Source organism: Montipora capricornis, chromosome 1, assembly GCF_036669925.1.
Source record: "Montipora capricornis isolate CH-2021 chromosome 1, ASM3666992v2, whole genome shotgun sequence".
In the NCBI taxonomy this organism is placed as follows: domain Eukaryota; kingdom Metazoa; phylum Cnidaria; class Anthozoa; order Scleractinia; family Acroporidae; genus Montipora; species Montipora capricornis.
Window position 1 is genome coordinate 24,810,042 of NC_090883.1, and position 20,742 is coordinate 24,830,783.

A 20,742-nucleotide genomic window follows, 5' to 3' on the forward strand; every position below is an offset into this window, starting at 1 on the left:
TATCATAAATAAAAAACCGTATGAATTTGCGTTTAAGTGATTTATGATCACTCGTGATGTTTTAAGGTGGCTGAACACAGTTGTTGATACCTATGTTTCATTTACCTTTTCCCCTAAAACCCTTCATCCTTTGTTCGCCAAAAATGGTACTAAGCAAGTTAGCAACACGAACTTCGGTTTTTTGACAGTTAAGCTGACGTATATGCCGTTGCCATGGCAACTTGAATAAATATAAACAGGCCTTAAAAATCGGTTTTGTTTATTTGCAGAAAATCTGGTCGTTAGATTTTCTTTTTAATTTGCATGCAACAAACTTCTAACGATGCTCACAAGTTAACACTATTCGAACAATAATTTGACAGAGAGATCTTTAATTATCCCTTGTTGGTGGTTCACTAGAATATCTAGAATTTCCTCTGTTGAAGTTCAAATTTTCTCAATACCCCAGTTACTTATTTATTAAAGTATTTTCGTACCATATTTCGATAAATTCTAACGAGTGACTCTCGAGACAGGCGTATTTCAGAGAAAGCTATTCCGCATTCAATCGAAACTTTTTAACTTACTACGCATGCGATGCATTTAGCTGGGTTCTTTCGGCAACAATCTGTGAATTTGCGGAGTTCTTCGCATCGTTACTTTTTCTAACATACATTTCTCATAAAAACCATCAAACACTTTGTTTAATTATGAGGAAAAATAGTACAGATAGCGGAAGCATTGAGCAAATAAAATGATTGCTTTATTGAAGCCATGTTTATTTTTTTGCAATCCTGGCGTGCGCGCTGCATTGCGCTAGCAAGAGCGCGCGCGAAAACTGTGTTCGGCCACCCTTTCAAATTGCACTCACCTACGTGGCTCGGGCGCAAATATCACTCGTTCTCATAAATCACGAAGTGCACTCGCGTTCACTATTTTCTATACATACTAAATGCTATGAAATCACGTAGATTTCTCGTTGACCAGTTTTAATGATTTTCACACATAGGGAAGGGAGCTATAAGTTTCAAATATTTAAGGTTTTTCTACCTGCCGGTTTTGACCTCAAAAGCAGCTTTTAAAAAAAAGTATTCTCGTTTGTCTTGACTTGTGATGTAGATCGCGACGTTTCGAATGCATACTGCTAGTCTTTATCAGGCAATGAGGTCGACAAACGAGAATACTTTATTATTATTGTACTTCACCAGGATGAATAACAGCTACTTTTTTATTGTTATTGTTAACTTTATGGAATTTTATCCACTAACCTGTCGTTAACTCGGGAATCGAAGCAGAAGTTGTACTGTCATTGACTTCATTTGTGGTTGAAATTTCTGAATTCAAACAAAATGTTTAAGTCACTAAAATATACAATATATTCTCGCTTGAAGACAAGGCTATACCGTTAAATTTCTCCTTTAGTTTCTGGTAAATCCTATTTTTGGCCGGTCGCTTCAGCTGAGAGGAAAACAATTACTCATACGACAGCGCAGTGGTGTGAACCCGGGGGCTCTAGGGTATTCTAATTGAAAAACTCTATTTACAATGTAAATTAAGACTATTATTCATATACAGCCTAACGAAGGCACAAAACAATTTTTTCAGCGCAATATCGCAATAAACGAAACTGGACTTGTACACGCGGCGAAGGCTGACCGTACAACATATTTGCCAACTTACACCCGGAAACTACAAATCTAAATCCCACAAACCACTGCGCTCGTAACACGGCTCACCGGGCCACTGATACGTGCCGGCTAAATAGAAATGTATGCTAATTTGCAATTACCACAAATTACATTTATTATCTTGCCTGTAAAATTGTGCGCGCTTTCATTGGTTAATTCGGTGCTCCGTATACTACAGTATGCTTCGCTATATTCAAAGATCATTTTTCTCTACCCACATTGTAAGTTAGAGGTTTTTTCAGTTGCATTTATGTCCCTTGTGTTCCGTTCCCATTCGGGTCCTGACTCTTAGTGCGGCTCTCAAACTCGACTTCCGCTTTTAAAGATTCCCCGTTCCTTATTTTCTTACCCCGGATTCCCTTTCTCAGGTTCCTTCAAAGATATCCCTCAAACTCGGTTAATAAAAGGTATTTATCACTATACGATGGTTGTTACTTTCATTACGTGGGATGCATACCATGCATACCACGGTAATAATCCAGTTCAGTTTTTATTTTACTTTTCATCGTAGTCACAAATGTGCATACCCTAGGGATAGTAGATTACCCGCTCGATAAGAATCCCGTATGATACAACCAGAACCATCGCGCCTCGAACTCGGGCCACGCTCCCTGCGGGGAGCGAGTAAGTTCCCACTGAGCCATCAAAGCAACTCTGATCACGTGATGGTTTGCTATATAGGCCACTTTGGAAAATACCATAATATTCTTTGTTTATCCGCCCACATTTTGCACAAGCATTGTTTTTGTATTCTCTTGGGACCATTGTGAGTCCCAAGAGAAACTGGAAACAATGCTTATGCAAAATTTGGGGGGACAAACAAAGAGTATTATGGTATTTTTCAAAGTGGCCTATTTATCTTGTTCGTGGTATATACTTCGTGCCAGTGAGCCATATAGTTGCCTAACATACAGTCGTCCATATATCCAACTTCGTGTCATTACTGATCAACTGTACATACCACTGTCCCTAAAACGGAACAACTTACCCAACCACTTACCACTTATCCCTACCAGCTCCACAAACATCACTTAATCAAAAAAGTTAAGTTAAGTTAAGTTAAGTTTAACAAGAGAACTTTACTTTGTGTTCAGTATCTCCGGGTGCAGATAATATGGTAAAATCTCATTAACATTTTTTTCTTCACTGTATAGAGCTAAAAATGGAATGCTATAGTCAAACATTTACAAGCATTCACATTTTGTAACATTGTCAATAAAATATTACAGTAAATTGTGAAACATCCATTGATCTGCGGTTAGAAGTGCGACATTAATTTGCACAAGGTATATGACGAGTGATTTGACAGGCAATAACCAGAAAAATGACCAAATGGAGTCAGAGGTACAGTGTTAACCCCTTGGTCCTAAGAGTGTACACTCCACAATGATTTTTTTACAAGCAGTCCACCCTGTACCGCAAAATGACAAACAAGTGCTGAGCAAACCTACCAAAGCTCTTGTACAGATTTAAGGGGTGAAAATCTTGCAGTTGCTTTTGCTTTACACAAGCTATTCATTTTCTTCTAAAACTTTGTAAACATTCAAGTGGTTGACATACTCCAAAATTCTTAATTTCTTGTATCTTAAAATGACAATTTTGCCATCAACTGTCAATACTTGATCAACCTTCCCAAAAATGGGAGGAAACTCCAAGACAGTCTCCGTAGTCACTAATCATAATCCTCCTTTTAATTTTCCGTATCAAAGAAAGTTAAATAAAATTTATTTACCTCATCCAACACTTGTTCATTTGTTGGTAAAGGGGAGAGCATATACACCAGCTTGAAACAATTAGGCTTTTTAGTACCACAAGTTTCCCCGAAAATGACTATTCACTTGCTGGGAATACCGTCGTTTTAAACGACGGTATTCCTAGCACGTTGCGACCATGATGTAAAACGTTGCAATACAAACACCATGATGAAAGCAACTGAAACAATTTCAGTTCAGAAACACGTTTTGCCAAATTATTAAAACTTTTGCTTTTGTTTTATTTTTTTTTCTGTTGGATCTACTTACGGATTAAAAGAAAACTAAGCCAACTTGAAGCGCGTTTGCCGTAAACGTGTTTATGAGACAAACGCAAAGTTGAAAGACTCAAGGAGAGAGCTCCAAGAATTGCATTCAATAGCAAGACGGACTCATATGAGAACTTACTGAAACGAGCTAATCTTACTACCCTTTAATTCTGTAAAATATAGGAAATATTCCTTGAAATATCTTGTGATCCAAGCTAACTAAAAACCGTAATGAATTTGCGTTTAAGTGATTTATGATCACTCGTGATGTTTTAAGGTGGCTGAACACAGTTTTTGATACCTATGTTTCATTTACCTTTTTCCCTAAAACCCTTCATCCTTTGTTCGCCAAAAATGGTACTAAGCAAGTTAGCAACACGAACTTCGGTTTTTTGACAGTTAAACTGACGTATATGCCGTTGCCATGGCAACTTGAATAAATAGAAACAGGCCTGAAAAATCGGTTTATGTTTATTTGCAGAAAATCTGGTCGTTAAATTTTCTTTTTAATTTGCATGCAACAAACTTCTAAGGATGCTCACAAGTTAACACTATTCGAACAATAATTTGACAGAGAGATCTTTAATTATCCTTTGTTGGTGGTTCACTGGAATGTCTAGAATTTCCTCTGTTGAAGTTCAAATTTTCTCAATACTCCAGTTACTTATTTATTAAAGTATTTTCGTACCATATTTCGATAAATTCTAACGAGTGACTCTCGAGACATAGGCGTATTTCAGAGAAAGCTATTCCGCATTCAATCGAAACTTTTTAACTTACTACGCATGCGATGCATTTAGCTGGGTTCTTTCGGCAACAATCTGTGAATTTGCGGAGTTCTTCGCATCGTTACTTTTTCAACATACATTTCTCATAAAAGACTAAAACCATCAAACACTTTGTTTAATTATGAGGAAAAATAGTACAGATAGCGGAAGCATTGAGCAAATAAAATGATTGCTTTATTAAAGCCATGTTTATTTTTTTGCAATCCTGGCGTGCGCGCTGCATTGCGTTAGCAAGAGCGCGTGCGAAAACTGTGTTCGGCCACCCTTTCAAATTGCACTCACCTACGTGGCTCGGGCGCAAATATCACTCGTTCTCATAAATCACGAAGTGCACTCGCGTTCACTATTTTCTATAAATACTAAATGCTATGAAATCACGTAGATTTCTCGTTGACCACTTTTAATGATTTTCACACATAGGGAAGGGAGCTATAAGTTTCAAATATTTAAGTTTTTCTACCTGCCGGTTTTGACCTCAAAAGTAGCTTTTAAAAAAAAGTATTCTCGTTTGTCTTGACTTGTGATGTAGATCGCGACGGTTTCGAATGCATACTGCCAGTCTTTATCAGGCAATGAGGTCGACAAACGAGAATACTTTATTATTATTGTACTTCACCACGATGAATAACAGCTACTTTTTTATTGTTATTGTTGTTAACTTTATGGAATTTTATCCACTAACCTGTCGTTAACTCGGGAATCGAAGCAGAAGTTGTACTGTCATTGACTTCATTTGTGGTTGAAATTTCTGAATTCAAACAAAATGTTTAAGTCACTAAAATATACAATATATTCTCGCTTGAAGACAAAACTATACCGTTAAATTTCTCCTTTAGTTTCTGGTAAATCCTATTTTTGGCCGGTCGCTTCAGCTGAGAGGAAAACAATTACTCATACGTAGCAAGCGTACAGCGCAGTGGTGTGAACCCTGGGGCTCTAGGGTATTCTAATTGAAAAACACTATTTACAATGTAAATTAAGACTATTATTCATATACAGCCTAACGAAGGCACAAAACAATTTTTTCAGCGCAATTTCGCAATAAACGAAACTGGACTTGTGCACGCGGCGAAGGCTGACCGTACAACATATTTGCCAACTTACACCCGGAAACTACAAATCTAAATCCCACAAACCACTGCGCTCGTAACACGGCTCACCGGGCCACTGATACGTGCCGGCTAAATAGAAATTTATGCTAATTTGCAATTACCACAAATTACATTTATTATCATGCCTGTAAAATTGTGCGCGCTATCATTGGTTAATTCGGTGCTCCGTATTCTACAGTATGGTTCGCTATATTCAATGATCATTTTTCTCTACCCACATTGTAAGTTAGAGGTTTTTTCAGTTGCATTTATGTCCCTTGTGTTCCGTTCCCATTTGGGTCCTGACTCTTAGTGCGGCTTTCAAACTCGACTTCCGCTTTTAAAGATTCCCCGTTCCTTATTTTCTTACCCCGGATTCCCTTTCTCAGTTTCCTTCAAAGATATCTCTCAAACTCGGTTAATAAAAGGTATTTATCACTATACGATGGTTGTTACTTTCATTACGTGGGATGCATACCATGCATACCACGGTAATAATCCAGTTCAGTTTTTATTTTACTTTTCATCGTAGTCACAAATGTGCATACCCCAGGGATAGTAGATTACCCGCTCGATAAGAATCCCGTGTGATACAACCAGAACAATAGCGCATCGAACTCGGGCCACGCACCCTGCGGGGAGCGAGTAAGTTCCCACTGAGCCATCAAAGCAACTCTGATCACGTGATGGTTTGCTATATAGGCCACTTTGGAAAATACCATAATATTCTTTGTTTATCCGCCCACATTTTGCACAAGCATTGTTTTTGTATTCTCTTGGGACCATTGTGAGTCCCAAGAGAAACTGGAAACAATGCTTATGCAAAATTTGGGGGGACAAACAAAGAGTATTATGGTATTTTTCAAAGTGGCCTATTTATCTTGTTCGTGTTATATACTTCGTGCCAGTAAGCCATATAGTTGCCTATCATACAGTCGTATATATATCTAACTTCGTGTCATTACTGATCAACTGTACATACCACTGTCCCTAAAACAGAACAACTTACCCAACCACTTACCAGTTATCCCTACCAGCTCCACAAACATCACTTAATCAAAAAAGTTAAGTTAAGTTAAGTTAAGTTTAACAAGAGAACTTTACTTTGTGTTCAGTATCTCCGGGTGCAGATGATATGGTAAAATCTCATTAACATTTTTTTCTTCACTGTATAGAGCTAAAAATGGAATGCTATAGTCAAACATTTACAAGCATTCAAATTTTGTAACATTGTCAATAAAATATTACAGTAAGTTGTGAAACATCCATTGATCTGCAGTAAGAAGTGCGACATTAATTTGCACAAGGTATATGACGAGTGATTTGACAGGCAATAACCAGAAAAATGACCAAATGGAGTCAGAGGTACAGTGCTAACCCCTTGGTCCTAAGAGTGTACATTCCACAATGATTTTTTTACAAGCAGTCCACCCTGTACCGCAAAATGACAAACACGTGCTGAGCAAACCTACCAAAGCTCTTGTACAGATTTAAGGGGTGAAAATCTTGCAGTTGCTTTTGCTTTACACAACCCATTTCATTTTCTTCTAAAACTTTGTAAACATTCAAGTGGTTGATATACTCCAAAATTCTTAATTTCTTGTATCTTAAAATGACAATTTTGCCATCAACTATCAATAATTGATCAACCTTCCCAAAAATGGGAGGAAACTCCAAGACAGTCTCCGTAGTCACTAATCATAATCCTCCTTTTAATTTTCCGTATCAAAGAAAGTTAAATAAACTTCATCCAACACTTGTTCATTTGTTGGTAAAGGGGAGAGCATATACACCAGCTTGAAACAATTAGGCTTTGTTGGAACCAATTTTCCCCAAAAATGACTATTCACTTGCTGGGAATACCGTCGTTTAAAACGACGGTATTCCTCGCACGTTGCGACCATGATGTAAAAACGTTGCAATACAAACACCATGATGAAAGCAACTGAAACAATTTCAGTTCAGAAACACGTTTTGCCAAATTATTAAAACTTTTGCTTTTGTTTTATTTTTTTTTCTGTTGGATCTACTTACGGATTAAAAGAAAACTAAGCCAACTTAAAGCGCGTTTGCCGTAAACGTGTTTATGAGACAAACACAAAGTTGAAAGACTCAAGGAGAGAGCTCCAAGAATTGCATTCAATAGCAAGACGGACTCATATGAGAACTTACTGAAACGAGCTAATCTTACTACCCTTTAATTCTGTAAAATATAGGAAATATTCCTTGAAATATCTTGTGGTCTAAGCTAACTAAAGAAGAACGCGACAAAAACAGTCTGGGTGCTTTCAAAAGCAGTAAAAAGAAAACAGAACTGACAAATTTAATCTCAGATGTAGTATGTGAAAATTGTCTATTATTTAATAGCTGAAATAGGGTTGTACGATAGTGATTTTTAATCTTTTATGACTTTTATTATTACTTATAAATCGGTATCTATTCCTTACTATCATTACTAACATTGCACATATTTATTTTATTTTATTTCATTTCCTTCTATTTATTTGTTTATGGTTAGTTCGAAAATTTGGACTGGACTGTGGACTAGACTGGACTGGACTAGACTGGGGCGGGTGAGGTGGAGGGGATTAATCACCCGAGGTCAATTGTTAACACAGGATTATTTTTCGCCATTTCTCTTTAATCTGGGCTAATGTTTTAAGCGAGTATTTACAAGCTTCGCTACACATACTTAGAAAGTTCTCCTTAATACTCTCCCTCACGCTGATTGAAAGCGTTGAGAAGAAAAATGGGAACGAGACTCAAGTCAATTTCTTAAAATTGGCTGGTCATGTTTCACAGGTCATGATTTTGTCTAACATTCAGTAAAAATAGTTGCGGAGTCTGTGTTTTGTGTGTGACCTCTTCACCCACAGTGAAACTCTCCGCGAGGAATTACGACGGAAAACACAGCGTGAGGGATGGTATTAATAAAGGAGAACTTTCTAAGTATGTTTGAAACATTAGCACAAATTAAAGAGAAATGGCTCCAAATACTGCTGTGTTAACAATTGACCTCGGGTGATTATTTGTAATGAAACCGAAAATTTGAAGCAAAAGCAAACTAAACTGATACTAAAAACACTAACCCCCTCCCCCCCCCCCTCCAACTCTTTTCCAGTCCAGTCCAGTCCAGTCCAGTCCAGTCCAGTCCAGAGTCCAGTCATCTTTTCCAACTGGCCTTTATTTATTTATTTATTTATTTATTTATAGTGTCACCAATTAGTGTATTTACGCTAGAACGTTTGACACTTAAATAAAGTTTACTACTACTACTATGTACTTGAAGATTGTGCGGAAAGACTCTGGGACAAGAAAGTGAATGAGTGATTACCATCCAACTGCCTCCGATACTTCATGGCATGAGTACGTCATCTATGAGCGAAAGTCTACAAGGTCCGAGGGTTAAGTGGAAAAACTGTTCTATTTAATTTTCAGCTGAGGGGACCGCACTCAACATTGCGCGACTCCAACACCGGACAGGATTGAATTTCCTTGCCAGTCGAACGCCATGCGCACTTCGACAATTGTATGACTAATAGATCGGATCTGTTTGCTAAACGTTTTACTATTAAAATGTTCTCTAGGACAGATTAATTGAGATTCATTGTACCTGCGAATCGAAATCTTAAAATTCAGAGTATGAGATTGCCAACAACACTCTCTGGCACAAGTTGGCCACCTTGGACTGGTGTTATGTAGTTGATGCTGGTAATATCAAGGAGGCCTTGAGCACAAAATTCTTACCGTAATAATAATAATAAAAAAAAATAAAAAACTAAAAAAAAAAAAAATAATCATAATAATATAATAGTATACATAAAAGAATTACTCGATTCTGTTTGGCTGAGAGCACCGCAGTTCAAGTGTAACACAGTGCAAAATGTGTAATACATCAGTGCAAATTACAAATCGAAATTCTGGATTATGATTGGCTAATAAACAATAGGGTTATGTCAGAACCAATCAAATCTTTTGTTTCAATTTAAGAGCGCCCTGGATGGCGCAATTCATGGCGCATTTTTTCCCTGATTGCGTGATACGAGTGCAAACATTCACTCCCAGTTACTTCGCATGGCCGCCCCGAAAGGCGGGAAAAACCGATACGAATTTTCTCACTTGTGAAAAAATCGTATCAGTCTTCTGATTGGTCATACGATATTCTTCACTAGTGAGATACAAGGATACAACATTTTTACTAGTAATGATAATATGATGACTTTATTTAACGAGGCCTCGTATTTACTGGTTGCCCAGTAGTTTACAATATGGCCCACAACTCAACTGAAATCAAATCAAATGTTGGTTTTTGAGAAGAGGGGAAAACCGGACTACCCAGAGAACAACCTCTCGGATCGACTCTCGGAGCAGAGTAGAGAACCAACGAAACTCAACCCACATATGGCGTCGACATTGGCCACATTGATGGAAGGCGAGTACTCTAACCACTGCACGATGTACGATTACATTGTTATAACTTTAAATGAGATCTGCCAGCCCACAAATGATGAGCGTTTCTATCCAAATTGAGGAAGAATGGTGCTGGGAGAGCAAAACAAAGGCGATGGCCAATGGGTTACGAACTCTATGACGGATCCATTTCATATATCATTTCATCGTTGATTCAGGAGCGTTCAACTTCTCTATAATCGTGCAACGGCATTTTTACAGACAGAGTTATTTTTAGATTGATTTTTCCCGTAAAACTAGACCTTTCCAGCCAATCACAAGTCTTGCGTGAGAAATTAATACCCATGGGATCGAGAATGGTCACACGTGCAAGCCAAGTAATATTAATTAAGAACTTGTCTAAAAATACCTTTATCTTTGCCGTTACATAGACCTAGTATTGGAGTTGTAAGCTCCTGGCATTGCTTTCTGCGTAATAAGCAATACGTAGCATATTGCTTAGGCGACGCAAGCGATATGCAATGACGTATGTAATGACGTTAGCAATGTTAAAAAAAATGTAAATTTTTTATAATTTCTTACCCGGTGTTGCAGGAGGAGAATATACCTTCATCTTCATAGAACCTGATTGGTTATGCCATTCTGTAAAAGTTCTGCATCTCTGGTGACAGCTATACTCCCCTTCATCATCTTCAGTCACGTTCAGGATTTCAAGGCTGAAGGCTTTCTTGCATACGCTCTTAATCTCTTCAAATTTCACTTTCACATACTTTCCATCTGTTTTTAAAGGCTCTGGGTTCTTGCTGAAATGCCAAGTGAACCCTCTTTGGCAGAATGAAGCAGCATTCTTAGAAACCAAGCAACGTAAGGTGATGTCATTGAAGGCATTCACTTCAATCTGAGGGGGTCCATTAGCTTTTATGACATCTTTACCTGTGTGAGAATAACTTCCGGAATAATTGTTTGTTTTGTTTATTTGTTGAAGCTTGTTAGTATATCTTGGGAGCTATAAAGCTGGTATGGACTATGGACCTGCCGTAATTTTACGCTTTAAAGGTCAGACCTCAAAGGCCGGACCACAAAACCAGGGACTACGGCCCTTCCCTTCTCGAGCAGTGTGTGGGTTCTTTAACGTACCACAGAATTATTCACAAATAAGTGTTGTCTACCCAGGGGCCGTTTGAAAGTGGGGCTCGGTTTTGGTGAGGATCACAGAAGTGTGAGGGGAGGGATGAGAGGTTTCAGAGAAAACAACCCCCCACCCTCCCAGCCACTCACCCTCAGCGGCCCCTGCTGCGGTTTATAGTCATTATCCCAGTAGACTTGCAAGTCTTGCTATTTGAGGATGGAATTATAAAGGCAACACTTTCAAGTTCTCCTCAGTTATTAGGGAGCTAACGAAAGGACCACGACGCCGCCAACGAGGACGTGGTCTAAAAATATTATTTGCCGTTATTGTAATAATTTCGTTATAACCCCAAGTCGTTCGGAATGGAAAGTGTGTATCAACATTGTAGGGATGAAATTGGCATGAACGGTGCGGTTGTTTGGGAAAAAAATTCAAATGTTTCGTTAGCTTCTTACGTCCTCTACACAACTTCAAATTTGGTCAATTCCCGTCGTTTCAGGACAAGGACGGCAAAGAAATGTACCAAAATGCAAAACGCAGGTGCAGGGCGTGCAGAGCTATTGTTTTTGCTAATTGAATCCGTTGTTTTGTGGCGTTCTCGTAACCGTCGTCGTCGTTCTTGCGTGAGCTCCCTATAAGACGTCAAACGATAGAGCGGTTTTTAATTGAGTGTCGCAAGTAATTAGCGAGTTACTCTGGTTTTGCACATACGTCACTCAGTGATTGGTTCAAAGTTCTCGCGTAGCCGTGTGTCGGGCTACGTGTAATTACTTCGAGTTTTGATTGGTTTACTGGATTGTCTCCGTCCTTTTTGATTGGCCAAAGTAATACTTTGGTTTTGGTTTTACGACACTCATTTGAAAACCGCTCTATTTAATCTCAAAAGTGGTATTTATTATTATTTTTTAGTATTTCGTATTTGTTAATACTTCGACAGTTTATAGAGATAGACAAACGTCACAAAGAAAGTAGCAATCAAAATGCAGAGAAATTACATGTTTTACCCTGTAATCATGGAATTAAAATTATATGTGTAATTGAAATGTATGTATAATAAGTAAGTATAAGTATAATTAAAATATATCAGTAAGGAAGCACTTACACTTGAACCTGACAGAGATGGTTTCACTGGTTTCACTTGACCATCCGCTGCTTAAGTTGTTTGTTCCGGAGCAGGTGAAACTGAGTCTATGGAATTTTTCGCGGCCCGGTATATACAGAGTACTAGTAACTTTAAAAATACCATCATCTTGTGACGTCTCGAGCTCTGTGTGACTCAATTCCTCGAACTCACTCTTGATTGATTTGCCACCTATGTACCAAGTTATAAATGGTCGAGGCCTTCCTTCGAATTCACATGACACATTTTTCCCTATGTTTTCATAGATTATTTTAGGGGAACCTGGCTTTGCAACTGTCAATGCTCCTAAAAGATAAAAGAGACAGACAGACTTAGTAATCCTACTTGATTGGTGAGCTCAGTTAATGGCGGCAACCAAAAAGGATATCACTTACTTGCTAAGTATATTTGTCTTTCTAAATTTCCTGTTTTCAATACCATGCACGGTTGGCCATCCGCGGGTGCAGTTACTGTTCGGTACAGTTGCTTCCATGTCGTGTTTTGTGTTGTTGCTCCTCTATTTCCAATGGAACAGTTAAAAGGGACTTTGGAGTCTGGGTCGACTGTCTCCTCGTCCTTTGCACTGCCACTCAACTTGCAGATGATTTCACATTGTGGGCCACTCGCGGATGACGCATCTGTCGCGACCGTGAGAGTTAGATATAAAGGAAGAGATCAGTTATCTTCAAAAACGGTCAAGACCGTTAACAACGATTTTTCGAGGTGTGCGGGTGGGGAGTAAAAAAAAATTGCAAATCCCAAAATAAAAAGAGAATTCCGTGGTACACACTGTTGTAACTTGGACTAGCAAAGCGGGTGGCCGAAACACGTGTGGCTTGTTAGCTAATTCAGCATTAGATAGTTAAGCGCACAAATTGACACAGGCGACAGCAGGACGTGTTAATCCAATCAAGTGGCTTTGCATTGACAGGTTGACAGAGGATTTAACAGTGTACCACGCGTGCGCTAGAGCGGGATTTTTCTCTTTATAAGTTGTAACGATCGATGTTGTCAAACTTGGAGTCAAGAGTTGATAGAAACGTTGTTTATTTCGTGCTTAACAAAAACTCTCTTACTGTCCGACGTCGTGCTCTAACATCCGGGTCCTTACATTCGTACAATGTATCGCCAAATTAGGTAACAACATTACATTTGTCAAACCTCGTTTTTGGACCTTAATCCAAAAACTAAAAGGAACATCGTCGATGAACTCTTTTAATAACGAGTTGCCGTGTGAAGCTAATCGGGAGATTGAGGCCTGCAAGACCTACCATGCTTCCTTCAACGAGAGCATGATTTAAAATGGTTAGATCACCTGTTTTAAAACCTCTGCTATTATTGATTTTCAGATCGTTCAAATTCTACAAACTAGCCCAACTATGACGGAACTCCATTTGAAGAAAGTGTGTTAATACTGGGATATAACATTCGCTGATGTGCGTTCACTTTTTACAAAAATTTGAGATCTGAGCTCGGGCAAAGTGAAGACTGATATTATTTTTATCTTTCACAAGTGAGGATATATCCAATACAAAAGCTTGCAAATTTGGCAACATTTTAATTACTGTACACTAAAATTCAGATATGTTAAAATTGGATTAAAAAAAGATAAAACCGTTATAACATTTTTTTCTACTGACAAATAGAGAAAAAATTTCGTATATATCTACAATCCTAGACAAAACTGTTGGGAAGGTTAGCACTTTTGAAGTCTTCATTGCTTCCCTTCCTTCCCCCCCCCCTTAAATGTTGTGCAAAACTGAATAGTTTCAGTGGGAAATTGTTGACTTACCTTCCAAATTGAATAGGGGGGAGGGGGGCTATGTAAGAGAAACTGAAACTATTTCTTTTGAGCTTTAACAGAAGCAGGTTGAAATACAGCTCTGGTGGTTGATTTACATAACCTTCCCAACTACTTTTGTCTATGATTGTAGCTTCGTACTTAAATATCTCTGGAGGGAGTACACTGCCCGAGTAGAAATGAAACTAATGGATACCCGCTGCATTAACATTTACGCGGCAGTCGTCTATAAAGTCACCTATCTTGTGAAAAGATGACCTTGAACCCCTGACACTTGTGTGCACTGATCTTAAAAATTCAAAGGACGGGAGTGTCCTGAGCCAATTGATAACAAAGTGGTAAGGTTCACGTTCCCGCTAAATGCTTTAGGAAACAGCGGTGACAAATAGGCACCCATGCCGCCATGGGTGTAAACGACCCCATCTTAACATATACTTCCGCTTGTTCTCGCTCTCTTGGTCTTTGAAGATTGTGGACGTTGGTTTGCTCTGGTTGCACTTGGAATTAACATGTGTTACTCGGGCATCGAAAAATGCCGTTACTCCTTGTGACCAGAAACGCCCTGCCTTTAATATGTCCAATTTTACCTCTCAGCTCGTGACATTGTGACATACGCTGCTAATCTAGTCCTAAGTATTTTTTCCTCATTTGCAAACGACAAACGTAACAGTGAAAATTATTATAAGTGTCGTCCAAATGACAACGATCACTTACGAAACGGAAATTTGCGGCTCAGTTTGACCAAAAAATGTCGGGGGAAGTAAGTTATCAATGGCCTCTTGGACCTTCAAATGAGTCTATATTGCTCAGGTAAACTGTGAGGATATTGATGTAAGGATATCGACGTCGTCATGGTTACGGACATGCCATAATATTAGTTTAGCCTTGCAACAATTGATGTCATTTAGTAAAATTTCATTTAAAAAAATCATGAAATAAAAGGTTTCGAGATACGAAGATGGCGAAACTACAGGCTACTTTCTTCAGCACTAGAGGATAAAATTCGTATCCTCTCGCAGGCCGTGTGATATCCTCTATTTATTGTGCCTCCGAAGTCACTGAAATACTTTTCCCGATTGGAGGAGAACATGTCACGTGCCATGGGTCAGACTCACGACCAACAACTTCCACGTGATGAGCTTGTGTAACTTGAAACAGAAAAAGAATGTTTTTTGTATTCATGGTAGCTAAACCCTTTCAAACAGGAACTTAATAAGAAATTCAACAGTTTTATTGGGGCAGAAAGTTCTAAATCTACTCAGAAATCATTGTTTTAGCAGTCGTGATACTTGGATTCAGCTCGGGGTACACTGTGGTCTAGAGGAAACAAACTCACGATTTACCTTGGGGCCATGCAGTTTATTTGTTGGCGTTCCAGTTGACGTCCGCTAATAGCGGAGCTCCGCGCGCTGAAGACGAGTGCGCGCGGAGCACCATTGTCAATAAAATATGGTAACCTATCGATGCGAGAAATCTTGGTTTTATACCCATGACGTCATCAACCGTCCGTTCATACGTCGTACGTCCACCCTTCCATGTATGCCAATGTGACCAGTATCATGCTAGTTTACAGCACATGAATTTTCCGCTGGTATTCCAGTAATTAGTTATGCTCCAATACCTTCGCTCCTCCTGTCTCACCTTCTCACTTGTTCTAATTATTCATAACTTTTGATTGGTTAGTCCCTGGTATTTATAACCTCTGTGACCGTTGAATATTCACTCACCCTAGCGATCCACGCAGTTTATACTTCATTATTTATATCGAAAACCTTTTTTCCGGATGGCTACGGAGAATGATTCCTCAACATCTTCAGCCCACTTAGGAGAAGCAGGTGCTAGCAACCAGGCGGGTGGCTCAGTTGTGGATCAGGTTTTTTCGTTGTTTAAAGATTATCTGCAGAACCAGCTAGAGACGAAGACGAAAGAGATCGAGCAGAGGTCAAAGATCGACAAAGAGGTTGTCCGATTGAAGTACAGAGGCAACCAAAAGCAGTTTGAACTTAACGCCGCAATCGATTCCATTTTGGAGAACATTGAAACAGAAACCCAACAAAGTCGACCCAGCAACGACCGCATACGAAGTCTTGCCCAGGACGCAAGGCAACTTCTGCGAAAGAGGCAAAAACTTATCAAGATTGCTGATAAAAGCAAAGATGGCTGGCAGGTCGTCGCCGAGTATGAGTCCGATGAGCTGGCTTCAGGTTCAGAGGACGAGAAGCGTCTCAAAAAAGCTCGTGAGTCGGCCAGTCGTAAACGCCGTCAAAAAGACCAAGCAAACATTGAGCGCGGGAAAAAGGCGAGACTTAGTGGGGGCGCTGATAATCAGCTTTTTCGCGGTAAGACCTTCGATGACCTCGTTTTACTTTGTGGGTTCTCATAATTCGGATCCGCTTGCGAATCCTTCCACATTCCTTGTTTGTTTGATCATTTACGGGAATTGAAGGGTAAAATAATTTACGTTCGGTTGAGCGAAGCGAATTAGAACGTAAATGAATTTTCCGCTGGTATTCCAGTAATTAGTTATGCTCCAACAATACCTTCGCTCGTCCTGTCTCACCTTCTCACTTGTTCTAATTATGCATAACTTTTGATTGGTTAGTCCCTGGTATTTATAACCTCTGTGACCGTTGAATATTCACTCACGCTAGCGATCCACGCAGTTTATACTTCAGCATTTATCCCACCCTCCCGCCCAGCTTACTGCAGTTGTTGCTATTTTTGTTTACAGGCCGTAGGGATGCTTGTTATGAAGGGTTCCGCTGTTTCAAATGTGCAAAATACGGTCATTGGGCCAAAGACTGCCGTTCTGCCTTCTGGCCAGGAGGTCACAGTTACCAGTCCTACAATCACAACTCCTTACCAGTACCTTCCTACAACAAGCCAACAGGAATTCAATCAAGCCAGCCAGCTATCAAGTATTGAGGAAGACTTAGCGCAGGTAGAAGAAATTGTAGAAAAATTCGAAGTGGACAGTGGGCTATCTTTAAGCGTGAAGGGTAATCTGAGAGCTAACATCGAGTTTTGGAAATCTATTGGTGCGCCTTATTTTATCTTATCGCTAATTGAAAACGGATATAAATTACCTTTTGCTAGTTCGCCCGAACCCGTGAAGCTCAGGAATAATAAGTCTGCTAGATTCCATGCCGATTTTGTGGACCAAGCTATCCATGAGCTTGTTCTCTCTGGGCGTGTCTGCGTAGTTGCTAAGAAACCCTTGGTAGTTAACCCCTTATCTGTGTCAGTACAGCCATGCGGTAAAAAACGACTTACGCCACGTAAAGAAGTGTTTACTTAAACAAAGAGTGAAATTCGAGAATTGGAAGGTTGCTCTTTCCTACTTTACAAAGGGGTCTTATATGTTTTCCTTCGATTTAAAAAGCGGTTATCACCACGTTGAAATTTCACAGGAACACCAAACTTACCTTGGGTTTTCGTGGGAGGTGGCAGATTCTGGGGTTGAAATATTTAATGTATTTACCGTTCTTCCTTTCGGTTTATCCACTGCCCCTTATGTCTTTACTAAGCTCTTGAAGCCCTTGGTAAAACGCTGGAGATTACAGGGTATCTGTATAGCCATCTTTCTAGATGATGGTTGGGGCATAGTCCAGGATAAACAAGACTGTCATGCTACTGCCCGAGCTGTTAGAAACGACTTGAGCAGTGCAGGGTTTATAGCTAACGATGAGAAGTCGGTATGGGAGCCCACGCAGGTTTTAGACTGGTTAGGCTTGACTTGGAATTCGATCCTGGGCACTTTAAAAATTGTAGATAGAAGGATTACGAAGATTTAAAAAACCATTGACCATATTATCAACTCAAACTTTAAGGTTTCGACGAGAAGTTTGGCTTCTTTTACGGGTCAAATTATTTCAACGGGTCCTGTCGTTGGTAATATTAGTAGAATTATGACAAGACATTGTGTCATGTCCACCTTGTGTAATGACCGTTGGGATATGGAGTTTTACCTTGACGAGTACTGTCAGGAGGAATTGTATTTTTGGAAAACAAATCTTAGCAATATTAACAACAGACATTGTTTCGCATATACCTTCCCTAGTTCATTTGTTTATTCTGACGCCAGTGCTACGGGTTGTGGTTCTGTTATTGGCTTCAATAACGAGTACGTGTGCCATAGAATGTGGACGGATTCGGAGAGTCTACAGAGCTCCACGTGGAGGGAGTTATGTGCGATAGAATTTTCTTTCAATGATGAAATGGTATATGAAATCCTGAATTTTTCAGGCTTCTCTACGCAATTGTAAAAATTGCGTTCGTAACTGCGAAGATCATAGCTTCACTTGATTGAGAATTTTCTTTGCGTTCGTTTGCCCCAGTCCTTAAAGGATCACATGTCAAGTGGTTTACCGATAGTCAAGCTGCTGCCAGAATTGTTGAAGTAGGTAGCATGAAGTTGGACTTGCACAAAATTGCCAGAAGAATTTTCGATATTTGTGTTCAGTCAGGGATTTACCTAGACATAAAGTGGATTCCCCGCACTTTAAATCAACAGGCTGATTACATTAGTCGTTTGATAGACGTCAATGATTGGCAGACTACCAGTGATTTGTTTTCGTCCCTAAATGAGCGCTGGGGGCCGCATTCCGTAGATTGTTTTGCTAATTATTATAATCATAAGCTACCCCGATTCTTTTCTAGGTTTTGGAATCCCAACACGGCGGGTATCAACTTCTTTATTCAGCCACTTCGACAAAAAGTCGGATTTTTCTCTCTCTAACATTACTCGCTTTTGGCAGTTTCGAAAAGGAGACATAACAAGCGACAGAAAAAACGCAAAAAAAATTTCACTTCAGAAGGGGTTTTGGCCTCTAATAGCAAATATGTTGTTTGCTTCAAAAAATTGTTCGCTGGAAAAGGTGGCCTTTATGAATTCATCATGTTTTATGATATGCGAGCTTAACTGGATAGTTTTTATGGCAATAGAAAAATCATTTTCTTGTTATTTTTCAAGGAAACCTGACGTACATGGTAATTTGACACGATTGAGTTTCTTGTCTTCACGAAGAGGTTTTCGCCTCTAAGAGCAAATATGTTGTTTGTTTCAATAAACTTTTTGCTGGAAAAGGATTCTCTGATATTTTCTGCCTTTGTGAATTATAATATCGTGTTGTGTATTGAATTTTCGAGCTTAAGGTTGAAATGTGATATGGGAGAATTTTTTGGTATTGCCCTGTAAGCAGGAAGGGTTCACAGGCCTGTTGGAAGCGTGCTTGAGTTTCAACAAAATGAGCCCCAAAATCAGTGAAAAATTGTGACGCAGATGAATAATAAAGTAGCTGCTATTTCCAAAATGATGGAATTACCTGGTGATAAATAACGTCGTACGCGTCTTGGAGAGTAAATTTTGACTTTGCATAAACAAATTGTCAACCTCAAGAGTTGGGCGATTGTGATCTTTGGTTTGACTTCACTCATTTCATTGTCAAACTTTATAACAATTGATAGAAAAAGAAATTTACAAAAACCCGGTATCTTGCCATCATTTGACACACATGCTTCACTGTTTGGCGAGTAAACATGCCGCGGTAATTTAATCACGGCGCCCGCTGAATTCCGGCCATGTCACTTTCGATTTTGCGATTATTTGAACGTAGCAAAAATCTCCCAAAATGTTTGTCGCTGACCGTAAGTTTTTATATTCTATATTCACGGTTCAAAATTAATGTTGTTTTCATGTCGTAAATATTTTATTCTCGATCGACCGTCCCGGAAATTTCCTTCTGCTCTTTCTAAAAACTGTGTATCAATAGTTATTTACTTTTGCATCAATATTTGTTTTGCATAAAGCAAGCTAACAAACTCTGTACCTTACTGAGTTCGCATTTGTTAGCGTTAATAGTATTTTCGGTCCGATGCTTCTGTTTTATGAAAGGTATATTGTTTTGGTCTCCCATCCTGATTCTAAACACACCGGACAGGGCTTAACTCCAGTGAACTTAAGTATTACAAAGCTGTCAGATGCTCAGAAGGCACGCTTAAACTTGTGGTGAAAAGAAGTTGTGAGGGAACTTGAAAATTATCAACATGTCAGCCCAGAAGCCAATGCATCTTCTACAAACGACTATGTTGAATGACCTACCTTTAAGAATCATGAAACACATTGAGAAGCAAAACAAGAAACATTTGACAAGACATATTGTAAAGTCTTTTTGCATGTCGCCCGTTTTCCGTCCGTGCTTACTCTTCGCAACCAGTCACCAGGTGTCTTTGATCCGTCTGTGTCATGTATTTTTTATATTCATATTTTTATCAATTTTTGTGGCTTCCGCTTTCCATATATGGAAGCGAATCCATTTAGTCATCGCGTTGAATAGCAATAGAATACGAACAGGCTCTGCCGATTTTGATCCAATTGCTACGAATTTCATTCGGAAGTAGTACATAGTTGCACGATCGCTACGAAAAATCTCCGACTTTGAACATTGCTGCGACGCTCGCGCAGGGGAAGTTTGACGGAAACTGTACACTAGTATTTTTAATGGGTTGCCGTAGGCAATCCCAGTCTAGAAATGGAGGGCATTTGTTCGGTGTTATTATTATTTTTTTCTTCCGTGTCGGTAAAATTCTTGCCTGTCACTCCCTGGTAAGTGGTATCTTTGTGCATAGAACCTGCTGCGCGTATTTTCTTAGGATCGAGAGGGTAGTGGAACTGCTTAGATTTCTCTGGTGGACACAATAGCATAATTAACTTAGCC

At 39.3% G+C, this 20,742-nt stretch overlaps 1 protein-coding gene across 6 annotated transcripts in view; it reads right to left on the reverse strand.

Annotated features, from left to right (window-relative positions):
• LOC138032813 (uncharacterized) overlaps window positions 1-20,293 on the reverse strand; it is a 65,721-nt gene extending 45,428 nt beyond the window's left edge. For 2 of the 6 annotated variants that reach the window (XM_068880557.1, XM_068880755.1), the window contains exons 1-6: window positions 20,127-20,293; window positions 12,621-12,863; window positions 12,208-12,531; window positions 10,559-10,909; window positions 5,158-5,223; window positions 1,248-1,313 (exon numbers count right to left, since the gene is read on the reverse strand). In XM_068880557.1, coding sequence (XP_068736658.1) covers window positions 1,248-1,313; window positions 5,158-5,223; window positions 10,559-10,909; window positions 12,208-12,531; window positions 12,621-12,863; window positions 20,127-20,202 — 1,126 coding nt within the window. In that variant the 5' untranslated portion in view covers window positions 20,203-20,293. The remainder of the gene's footprint in view (window positions 1-1,247; window positions 1,314-5,157; window positions 5,224-10,558; window positions 10,910-12,207; window positions 12,532-12,620; window positions 12,864-20,126) is intronic. The other 4 variants (XM_068880688.1, XM_068880619.1, XM_068880892.1 and 1 more) reach the window with 2 other exon arrangements.
• Window positions 20,294-20,742: the final 449 nt, after the last annotated feature.